Source organism: Macrobrachium rosenbergii, chromosome 31, assembly GCF_040412425.1.
Source record: "Macrobrachium rosenbergii isolate ZJJX-2024 chromosome 31, ASM4041242v1, whole genome shotgun sequence".
NCBI classification, from domain to species: domain Eukaryota; kingdom Metazoa; phylum Arthropoda; class Malacostraca; order Decapoda; family Palaemonidae; genus Macrobrachium; species Macrobrachium rosenbergii.
In genome coordinates this window covers 8,325,049-8,337,339 of record NC_089771.1, presented here as the reverse complement: position 1 = coordinate 8,337,339, position 12,291 = coordinate 8,325,049, and the positions used below count along the sequence as shown (strand labels likewise).

Here is a 12,291-nt window from a genome sequence, read left to right as displayed (position 1 = left end):
ATCAACTAAATCTAGACAATTATATATGTGAGAATTGGAGATCGTTCCAAGTAACGGGGACAAGAGCTTGGTTACATATTTCGAAAGTTAATATGATATTGAGCCAACAGGTCTCATAATAGGCTGCATAGGATTATTTTCTTTGTGCATTTTTACTAATCCGTTCAAGTAAGGTAACGAGGGAAATTTTACTGACAACTGATCTATTAGTTCTTTTTTATCTTTAAAGGATTTTTTCACTGTGCTATTGAATTTTTTTTATGACTTGATCAAGGGGATTGTTTGTTAGTTTTTTGTAAGTCGTATCATCATTCAGTACTGCCTCTGTATTAGAAAAATGTTCAAGAATGACCTAAAAGATAAAATCACTGACTTAATTACAAATTAGTTACCTTACATATATTTTCTATGCATCCATATGTCTAATATATTTTTTTTATCTATAAAAATGTTCATCTTGCAAAAAGTGTTATTGTTTACAAAAATGAGAATTATCGAGTTGTGCTTTTATAAAATTTTTCGGTGGTCAGTCACCTCCTTGTATAATCTTTTAATTGTCCTGTCCCTGCTTCTGAACGGTTGATCCTAATCCTTTGTAAAACCTCTTAAATATTTAAGCCTGTTTTGGCAGTTCTGCTAATTCTTCAATTGTGTTGGATTCCAGGTACATATTTTTTCCTTTGTAATCCCTTCTGTCATTTATATGAGCCTTCTTTGTAAATTAATTTCTATATTTCTTCAGTCTGCTAAGCAAAGGACGACAAGTCAAAAGGTCTCGCAGCACTCCATCCATTCTCTTTCTGATTTTGTCTTTTATATATATATATATATATATATATATATATATATATATATATATTATATATATATTATATATATATTTATATATATATTTATATATATATTTATTATATATATATATATATATATATATATATATATATATATATATAATATATATATATATATATATATATATATATATATATATATATATATATATATATATATATATATATATATATATATATATGAAAATAAGAAGGCCCATAAAACACTATTTAAACGTTGAAAACCATATATTTGGGCCAGGCCCCTGTTCACTGGTAGAATATGGACAGGTGGAAAGTTACAATGGTATATATACAAAAACATGAAGGTGTGGCCTTAGGCCTCCGATGTTAAGGAGGTGGCGTTTCTTAAGAAGGAGAGATTGACCAAATTCCTAGTGGTTTGGCCTCATTAGCTCCCGTTTGGCGATGGATCTGGCGGTCGCGTTTCTTGGGCCATCTTCTTCAAAAGGGGTGCGAGGGGTGTCATGGGAAGTCCCTATCACCCCTTCTAGCAAACTTGTACATGGAATATTTTGAAACAGAACTTTTGTCTATCAAACCCCATAACATGATCTGGCTTAGATACGTATTGATATCTTTACTTTATGGGACAATAGCTGGGGGATTTTAAGGAATTTTCTTTAGGCTAAAATAGTTCCGACCATAAAATTTAAAACAGAATGGGAAAAGGACGGAAACTGCCGTTCCTAGATGTACTGATCATAAGAAAACAGAACAGGTATGCATTTTTCATTCATTTCTTAAGCTACCAGACGTCTCCGTAAAAATCATGGTAGGGTGCAACCTATTGACTCAGAGGACTTAGGATATGTTCAAATGAGTACCTGGATCAAGAATTTAACACGATCCGCCAACACCTAACGCAACTGCTCTATCCTCCACACATTATCGAGAGGGCTATTAATAAAGCAAATAAAATATAGAGAGGTCCCACTCACAACAGACAAATAGATTTCAACAACAAAATAAAGCTTCCATGCCGATGAAAACATCCAAAAAGCTTGTGGAGCAACTCAGTTCTAATAATCCTTTCATTTTCCATTATCCCAAATCCATATATTTTAAATAACAAAAGGGAAAAGCCGGAGTTTACAAGATAGTAATTGTCATGACATTTATGTAGGCGAGACATAGATAGAAAAGAATAACAGAGCACAAAACATCATATGCGTTACATTTCGGAGAGTTCGGGAATTTTCCTACATATTAGAAATACAGGGCATGTCATTAACTGGAGTAAGGAGTTGGTTTTTTTGGAATCTGCTATCATCAATCAAACCAACAATATGAACCTGTCAGGAGGACATTGAAATCGGACGCCATTGACACCTTAATCCTCGCACTTTTTTGAAGAAGATGGCCCAAGAAACGCGACCGCCAGATCCATCGCCAAACGGAGCTAATGAGGCCAAAAACCACTAGGGAATTTGGTCAATCTCCTCCTTCTTAAGAAACGCCACCTCCTTAACATCGGAGGCCCAAGGCCACACCTTCATGTTTTTGTATATATACCATTGTAACTTTCCACCTGTCCATATTCTACCAGTGGGCACAGAAACAAGTGCCCGAAATATATGGTTTCAATTTAAATAGTGTTTTTGGGCCTTCTTTTTTACATGTAGTATTACAGGAAAAGACATTCATATATATATATATATATATATATATATATATATATATATATATATATATATATATATATATATATATATATATATATACATGTATATATATATACACACACACACACATACCAGCGCTAAGACATATAGCATGGCTGATTTGCACCGTTTAGAAGTAAATCTGTTTCATTATCTTTGAAATAGCATGGAGATGTCAGTGTACACACTAATGGTATTTTTTTACTTTATACATTTGCTAAAATATTTTATGAACCAAAGAGAATTTTACCCTGCACAAAAATCTTTAGATTTTTTCACGAGCCTTTGATTATGGATGGCCATGAAATTTTGACTGTGCAACACTTGTTTACAAGTTCCGACTAGGAAAGATTCATCTGTATGTCATTCATTTTCTCTTTGGCCTTTGGCAGGATGGATACTGCACCAGTCATAGACGACTCCTTCAAGCGTTCCTGCCTCCTGCTGAAGATGCTCGATGAGGTCATTTGTCCCGTCTTGAGGCTGATTCTCAGGTGGCTCACCCCAGACTGGGACCAGACTAAATATGACTTCATAGATTACTTGACAAAAGAAAAGAAAGCCGAGGAGAAGAAGATAAATAATCTCAAGAAAAAGCTCAACCCACACCAAACCGATGCTGTGCAGAATGATCTGGAAGGTAAGACGTGGGACATCACTTTAGTCAGTCTCCTCCTGAAATATTGCGAAGGTTTGGCCCAAGATGGCCAGGCTTGGTCATTAGAAAGTGGCAAAGAGCCGGAATGCCTCATCACAGCTCTGAAAGACATAAGAAACACGTTGGCTCACGAAAAGACCAAGCTTTCGAAGGAACATTTCATTGACAAAACGGACAAAATTCGTGGACTCGTGAAAAACGTCCTTGAGAGTGTGGGTAAAGGGTGTAGTCACGTCAGCCAGGAGGAAATTGAGAAAAACACAAAGGAATTCAATACAAAGATCAATGAAATCAGAGATGCAACCTTTGGTGTGGTCGAGAATGAAGCGCTGTTTCATGAGCTGAAGGAATCTGTGAAAAAGAAGGGCAAACCAGTGTTGCTAAGCCATCTGAACAGAATCACGACCTTTAACCCTCTGTTTTTGATCCTAGATGAGACAAAGGGGAAAGAAGGTTGCAGTGAAGGATATATTCACGGGGATGCTGTTGGAGGAGGAGGACGAACAACGAGTGAAAGTTTCGCTGGAAGACATTATAGCCATTGCATCTAACACTGACCCTAAAGGATTTATATTGCTCAAGGGATATGCAGGAGTGGGCAAAACCACAATATTAAAAAAAATCACCTCTGACTGGGTTCAGAAGGCTGGGCACATTAAAGGCCTTGATTCTTTTGACCTGTTGTTATATGCTGAGTTCAGAGATCGAATTGAGACATTTCAGGAGATTTTGCAGCACTTATTAGGTGATGTTCATCGGTGTTTCAACAACACTGACTTTGTCAAAGTAGCCCTAGGTCTGAAAAATTTGGTCATCTTGGATGGATACGATGAGATCAACTCCAGTTCATCTATGCTGTTCCAAGACATCTTGTACTTGGCAAAACACCACGAGAACTTGACTGTTATTGTTACTACCAGACCTGAAGCTGAGAAACAATTAACTGATCGACTGAAATCCGCCAATGTAAATGCTGTTCACGTTTGGCTTGTAGGTATTGAAGCCTCCAAAAGGACAGAGTTTGTGAGAAGATACTTCCATGGTCTGTCTCAGAAGTCTAAACCTTTGCAAGGGCTTAACGGACTGTTGGCATACCTCAAGAAAACTGAGCACAAAATGAGTGAGGTGTGGAAACTCCCCTATAATCTCTCTCTTGTTACAATTCTTTGGATGCTCAAGCCAGAAGTAGTGAATGGAATTACAACTGAGGCTGAGCTCTACTGGCAAATTTTAGCCTTGTGCAGTTCAAAATTAGAAGAGCGTTTGCAGAGGTACAAGAACACGTGTGACTTAAAACCAAGTGAACTGGAATACAATACTAAACAGTTTCTTGAACAGCTAAGCTGGGAGTCCCTTTTGGGGCTAAAGAATGATGATATCTATCTTCCTGAGTCAGCCTATAACAACATAGCCCAACTCTGTCTCGATCTGAAAGTGCCAGTCGAAGAGCTGGCTGGTGCTTTTCTCAAGAAAGTGACTACTTCAAAAGACTTCCGATACAGTTTTCCTCATAAAGGAAACCAAGAGTTCATGGGTGCTTACAACATCTATACGAAGGTGATAAAATCAAAACACAGAAAAAAGAAAATAGTTGGCAACATCTTTAACAAGCTCCACGATGGTTCACCCCCTGAGTCTTTTGCCAAATATCAAAACTTGCTCATACAAACCCTTAGCATTTTCCATGTTTGTGAAAATGTGGCAGTGGCACAGCCAATCAAGAAAGAGGTACTGAATCTCTTGGAGAAGTCAGGGTTAAGTGACAGGGACTCTTGGCTGAAAGTCATGCACAACATCAAGTGCGATGACTTCACTGCGAAGTGGATTGTCGAAAGACATAACATATTCCAGAGTAAAATTGTCATTTCAGACTTCTCGTTCGATTCCTACTGTGCGCTCCTCAAAGCCTTGAACACACCTGTTGCAAACAGAGATAAGATCCCTTTCATGATAGACCTACAGGAAACCCCCTCTTCTCTAGAAGAACTTGCAAGTAATATAGGAAAACTACAGTTCCGAGTCAACCAAACTATCCTCTTCGATCTTTTCAAAGGAGTTCCTCCCAAAATAACTTCATCGCAAGAAGACGCCATTCAAATTCTCCTCCCAAAGTAAGTTTCATCATAAATACATATGTAGGTAAGCTTTTGCATTCGTGTGACTACCTATTATGTACTGGGGAAACAACAGTGTTAGAGGAGGGTTGCTGGGGCTAGGGATGAGGTGGGTTTCAGGTGGTCTTCTTAAAAAAGAAAATGAGAATCTGTATTGAATCTGACAAAATCAAAATTTGAAGCAGGAAGAATCCTCTTTACAGCACCCAGAAACTGATCTCACCATCTCTATATAATCTGTTTTCAGTTCCTCTTTCCATCTCCTCTCCCTCTGTCTTCTTCCCTGTTTGATCTTTTCTCCATCCAAGTCCTTCATGCATTGAGAGAGTTTAAGTCTCCATCATTTCCATATTCATCAACTTGATGGTCGTGTCCAATCACCTCCATCTCATTTATCATAATCAGCGTCACTGTAATCATTAGTCCATCCTTAGATTATATGTAGATAAACACCATTTGGGATCAGCTCACTTTTCTTCATATTTTCCATTTATTCCTCCTCATCAGTTACAAAAATAATAATGACATTACCTCTTCCCTTTTGAATAGCTGTAAGAGGTATGTGGGCATCTGGAGTTCCAAGTTCCAAGTACCTCCGACTATGAAAACCCTCTTCGTGAGGCTGCCCGATACGGACACCATGAACAACTTCCTGGCCTCTCTAGCAACGACAGCTGAGATGACAGAATTGAGTGAGTTCAAAACCAAACCAAGACCTTATACATCTCCTCGATGGAACAGATATTACCTCTCCTTCCTTAGATAATTTCTGCTTCCTTTCGCACCTGTATTTGGAAGGAAAGCCTTCAACTAAAATCTTAGCACATGAAGTAATGTTATTTCCATATGATTCTTCAAGTTGCCTCTGTCACCTTGACCTATATGCAGTGGAACAATTACTCCTCTCGCCCACTCATTCAGCTTTGAACATTTCCCTCATCCAGATGTACCTTACAAGCCCTGGTCATGCATTCAATCTTGCCATCATAACCGTACTGCAGTATCTTGCCCGTAATCCCATCAACTCCTCATGCCTTTCATTTTCCTCGACCTCTCAGTTGACCTCCTTGTTCCTTCAGCAGTCACTTTTACAAGAATTCTCAGCCTTCTTCATTATAAGTCTCTGCAGTGATCAACTTCTTCCCTGTTTTTCCTTACTCACAAACTTTCAGTACCAACATTACTTCTTGGTGTAGTTGACATTTGCCACATTCATACCAGCTGATCCATGAGATATCATCTCCTTCAAGGTCATTCTCTGTCTCCCCATCAAGGGATCTGCCTCAGTGTCAACGTTGGCCGAGTGCTTTACCCAATTCCAGAAGGTATTCAAGGCGTCTCCGTTTACATCAGCGACATCCAGACTGAAGAGGAAGTTGAAAATGTCCCAGAGATCCTTGGTAGGCTCCGACCACAGGGAGAAGACAGGTAAATCCCCTATTCTATAAACAAGCTCACCCATAGCAAGGGGCCGTTTCAAAGGCAAGCTACGACAAATAATACTAATACTAAAACTCCTAGAGAGAGGGAGAAAGACAGGAATGCTGGTGATTATCTTTCTCTTTTGAGACGGGAGAAGCATGTTCTAAGGTGTAACAGATATATTCTGATTCTCACTGTGTCAAGAAACTCAAACAAATTATTCATTTTTTTCATTTGTAGTAGATCTAATGATTTCAGACACATAATGTTTACATATATATATATAATATACATCTTCTTCTTTATCTTCAGCTTTTCCCATCTTTATATGGGGTCGCTGTTTGTTATCAGTCTTCTCCATCTTCTGCGATCATGCACCATTACCTCATTCACGTTCTTCTCCTGCATGTCCCTGTTAACTGTGTCTCTCCATCTCATTCTTGGTCTACCTCTCCTCCTTGTTCCAGGCACTTCCATATTCATGGTTCTTTTACATACAGAATCCTCCTCTCTTCTCATAACATGTCCAAACCATTGTAATCGTCTCTGTTGCAGCTTCTTTGATATTTCTGTAACTTTCACCGTCCCTCTTATGAAGTCATTCCTTATCCTGTCTCTTCTTGTCACTCTGCACATCCAACGTAGCATTCTCATTTCTGCCATTTCCATCTTTCTCTCTTGTGCTTTCTTCATGGGCCATGTTTCACAACTATACATCAACGCAGGTCTGACAATGCTCTTGTACATTTTTCCCTTCATCTTTACATTAAATCTTTTGTCACATAACACACCTGATGTTTTCCTCCAATTGCACCAAGCTGATTGTATTCTGTGGTTCACTTCCTCCTCCATCCCCCCACAATCAGTGACACACGACCCAAGGTACTTAAAGGATGTAGTTCTTTTTACTTCTGCCTGCTCTAAGTTGATGCTTCCCTCTTGGTCTCCTCCATTCATCCACATATATTCAGTTTTTGCTCTGCTTATCTTTAGGCCTCTGTCCTCCAACGCACTTCTCCATAACTCCAATTTCCTGTCTGTTTCTTCCTTACTGGTGGTCACTAGCACTATGTCATCTGCAAAGAGTACACTCCAAGGCACCTGATCTTTCACTCCAGACACTATCACATCCATTACCATATAAAAAATGTAGGGACTCATGGCAGAACCTTGGTGGAGTCCAACTTTCACCTCAAACTTGTCTGTTGTTGCTTCTCTATACATATTTACAATCCTCACATATTTTTCTGAGACACCTTTTTCCCTCATGCACCTCCACACTTCTTGCCTAGGCACTCGATCATATGCTTTCTCAAGATCTATAAATACAAGATGTAGTTCCTTTCCTTTTTCTCTATATTTTTCCATGACTTGTCGCAATACAAAGATGGCATCTGTTGTCCCTTTTCCCGACATGAACCCAAACTGTTCGTCACTTATAGATGTTTCATTCCTTAGCCTTGCCTCTATTATTCTTTCATAGATTTTCATGGTATGTGCCATCAGCTTTATGCCCCGATGGTTGGCACAATCTTGGATGTGCCCCTTTTCTTTGTAAATGGGGACTAGCAGGCTGTTTCTCCAGGCGTCAGGTATCTTCTCCTGCTCGTAGATCTTATTGAACAAGTCCCACAAGATGTCAATTCCCTCCTCTCCTAAGCACCTCCACACCTCGACTGGTATTCCATCTGGTCCCACTGCTTTACCTTTCTTCATTTTACTTAGTGCCCGCCTCACTTCTCTCCGACTAATCCTGGGAACTTCTCTTTCATTTGCTACTCCATCCTCAATGATATTCCTGAGATTTTCTTCATTTAGAAGATTTTCAAAATACTCTCTCCATCTACTTTTAATTTCCTCCTTTTTTTGTTAGAACCTTACCATTTCCATCTTTAATTTGCTTAATGTGTGTGAGGTCTTTTGTTGTTTTGTCTCTAGCTTTGGCTATCCTGTGGATGTTTCTTTGGCCCTCCGGTGTGTCAACATTCTCATACAAATCATTAAAAGCAGCAGCCTTGGCTCTGGCAACTTGTTGTTTTGCAACTTTCTTTGCTTCTTTTGATATTTGCTCATTTTCTTCTGTTCTGTGTTTATCATAGTTCTTTTGGGATTCTTTCTTTTCCTTGATCTTGTCTTGTGTGTCTTTATTCCACCACCAGCTTTCTTTATCTTTTGGGGGACCTTTGCCTGATGTTTTGCCTAAAATTTCCTCCCCATGCCTTAGGATCACATTGCTGTTAAACTCCCACCAATCATTTACATCATCTTCCAACTTTATTTCTCTCAGAACATTCTCCTTAAACCTAGATCTGAACTCCACATTTATATATAATATACATACATATATATATATATATATATATATATATATATATATATATATATATATATATATATATGTGTGTGTGTGTGTGTGTGTGTGTGTGTGTGTGTATATCTATACTGTACAGCGTATTTAATCTAAATAATGTTTTATTCGTTCAATTTTTATACCATCTACAAAATCCATATTTATTGCAGGACTATACATTTTCATGAACAAACCACAATAAACTTGTACAATGGAGACAGTAAATAGAAATTAATACTTAAAACAACACAAAAATTCATTTCCCCTGTGCTTGGCTAAAGAGCCTAAATTTTACCACATTTCTTCTTAAATTCCCCAACACAGATCTTTCCCTGTCCTCTCCTTTCCTCGGTGTTCCCTGGACAAAGAGGGACTTCACAGACTTGTGGACTCCCTCACTGGATTCACAGTGAACGTGTGGATCCAACTGCCAGAGGACATAGAACCAGAGGGTGACGTCAGTGAGGAAATGTCTGCAAAGGCCGAGAAAGTGACTCAGTGTGAACATGGTATCAAGTGGTGAGTTTGTTATCAGAGTACGTCTGTATTTCTTTCTTTTTGCAATTTACTTTGGTCTTATATATTTTTTTTTAGGGGGGAGGGGAGGGGATGGTTACTTCTGCCTTCATTTTATTTTACCTATTATTACCTTCTGCTATTTCTTACGAATGAACACCATATTCTTTGGAAGCTTGAATTTCTTCAAGTCAATGGGCCCTGTGGGCTTGTTCAGTATGGATAGCTTTCATATTACCTTCTGTTAGTTTGTTCAAATGAACACCATACTCTTTGGAAGCTTGAATTTCAAGTCAGTGGGCCCTGTGAACTTGTTCCATATGAATAGGGTTCATCTTTTAAATAATAATAATAATAATAATAATAATAATAATAATAATAATAATAATAATAATAATAATAATAATAATAATAATAATAGACCTAATTTCGTTAACTCATACGAATGCACATTTGCATTTATTTAAGTGAATATGTTAAGTTGTGATTGTGAATGCAAGACGTTTGCTACAGGTCTCATTTTTGTTCATTTTTTGACCCACCATTACATTGCATTTTCTATTTACTTAGTGTCATTTCCTTTTACCATATTCATCAAACATTATGACTCATTTTATTGGACAGAAATGTAGATTTACAAGAAACTTGTAAAATGTCATTCACATGTTGGCCAAATTCTTCTGTAACGCAGCACAATAATATGTTTTTCTAATAACCGATCTCCTCTCTCTGTATTTCCCTTGACCTTCAGTTACTTCTGTCGAATGAGCACCATATTCTTTGGAGCTTCCTGAATTTCAAGTCAATGGCCCCTTTTGTGGGCTTCTTCCATATAGATAGGGTTCATCTTCTGAATAATAATAATAATAATAATAATAATAATAATAATAATAATAATAATAATAATAATAATAATAATAATAATAATAATAATAATAATAATAATGAACCAAACAAAAACTTCTTTCAGTTTTCTTCTGAAGATGGAAAAGAAACCCTGGGCCTTGAACCAGCCTGACTACCTCATCTCTTGAAAAAGGGTCACAGTTAGGACCTGAAAGTGCTCGAGATCAAAGTAATATGTAAATATTTACCAGTAAACAAGTTATACACAAGAATCTTGTGGTTTCTCTCAATAATAATAATAATAATAATAATAATAATAATAATAATAATAATAATAATAATAATAATAATAATAATAATAATACTTTTGTTCATATTTGTTTCACCCTTAAAGTGCTGATATCTCTCAAGTCCTTATTATTTGTTGTCGGTATTATTTTCTCTGTTTCTTTATCATTTCTGCTTCAATCATTTAATCTTCATTTCTCAATTCCCTTTTCTGTACTAAAGCAAGAGTTGCAGCTTGGTTAATAATAATATTACCCAACTGGAAAGCCCCAGGTCCTGATGAAGTCCGTGGATACTGGCTCAAAAGCTTCAAGGCCCTGCACCCACGCATAGCAGAACAACTCCAGCATTGTATCACAAACCAACATGCACCCAAATGGATGACCACAGGGAGAACATCCTTAGTACAGAAAGACAAGAACATGGGAAATCTAGCAAGTAACTACAGGATTATCAACTGTCTATCAATAATGTGGAAGTTACTAACAGGTATCATCAGTGAAAGGCTATACAACTACCTAGAGGATACAAACACCATCCACCACCAACAGAAAGGCTGCAGAAAGAAAGGTAGAGGCACAAAAGACCAGCTCCTGATAGACAAAATCGTAATGAAGAATAGTAAGAGGAGAACCAACCTAAGCATGGCATGGATTGACTACAAGAAAGCCTTTGACATGATACTGCATACATGGCAAATAGAATGCCTGAAAATGTATGGAGCAGGGGAAAACATCAGGTTACTAAAAAATACAATGTGCAACTGGAATACAGTACTTACAAACTCTGGGATAAGACTAGCAGAGGTTAACATCAGGAGAGGGATCTTTCAAGGTGACTCACTGTCCCCACTACTCTTCGTAGTAGCCATGATTCCAAATCCAGACTGTAGGGATTGTATCTGGGGACATCAGGAAAGAATACAGTATATGCAGAGACTTAAGGTGATACTCAAGTTATAACTCACTGCCAGAAACATGACGAAAATCATAAACACATGGGCAGTACCAGTAATCAGATACAGCACAGGGGTAGTGGAGTGGACGAAGGCTGACCTCTGCAGCATAGACCAGAAAACTAGGAAACACATGACAATAAACAAAGCACTACACCACTACACCCAAGAGCAAATACACAGACTATACATAACACGAAAGGAAGGCGGGTGACGGCTACTAAGCCTAGAGGACTGTGTCAACATCGAGAGCAGAGCACTGGGGCAATATCTGGAAACCAGTGAAGATGAGTGGCTAAGGAGTGCATGGAAAGAAGGACTGATAAAAGTAGATGAAGACCCAAAAATATACAGACAGGAGAATGAAAAGCAGAACAAAGGAATGGCTCAACAAACCAGTGCACTGACAGTACAGGAGACAGACTAAAGAACTGGCCAGCGATGAAACATGGCAATGGCTACAGAGGGGAGAACTCAAGAAGGAAACAGAAGGAATGCTACAGCGGCACAAGATCAGGCCCTAAGAACCAGATATGTCCAAAGAACAATAGATGGAAATAACATCTTACCCATATGCAGGAAGAATAATATGAAAGATGAGACCATAAACCACACAGCAAGTGAATC

The 12,291-nt window shown here is 38.0% G+C and overlaps 1 protein-coding gene and 1 long non-coding RNA gene across 5 annotated transcripts in view; one reads left to right on the top strand and one right to left on the bottom strand.

Annotated features, from left to right (window-relative positions):
* The window catches only part of LOC136855354 (uncharacterized), a 93,114-nt gene that overhangs the window by 42,230 nt on the left and 38,593 nt on the right, over positions 1–12,291 (bottom strand). The gene's annotated exons all lie outside the window — the stretch shown is intronic.
* The window catches only part of LOC136855353 (uncharacterized), a 39,466-nt gene that overhangs the window by 23,188 nt on the left and 3,987 nt on the right, over positions 1–12,291 (top strand). For 2 of the 4 annotated variants that reach the window (XR_010857988.1, XM_067132274.1), the window contains exons 2-5: positions 2,908–5,284; positions 5,837–5,979; positions 6,562–6,715; positions 9,384–9,578. Coding sequence is in view for 2 of the 4 variants with exons in the window: in XM_067132274.1 (XP_066988375.1) it covers positions 3,606–5,284; positions 5,837–5,979; positions 6,562–6,715; positions 9,384–9,578 (2,171 nt within the window). In the remaining 2 variants the exon portion in view is untranslated. The remainder of the gene's footprint in view (positions 1–2,907; positions 5,285–5,836; positions 5,980–6,561; positions 6,716–9,383; positions 9,579–12,291) is intronic. The other 2 variants (XR_010857989.1, XM_067132277.1) reach the window with 2 other exon arrangements.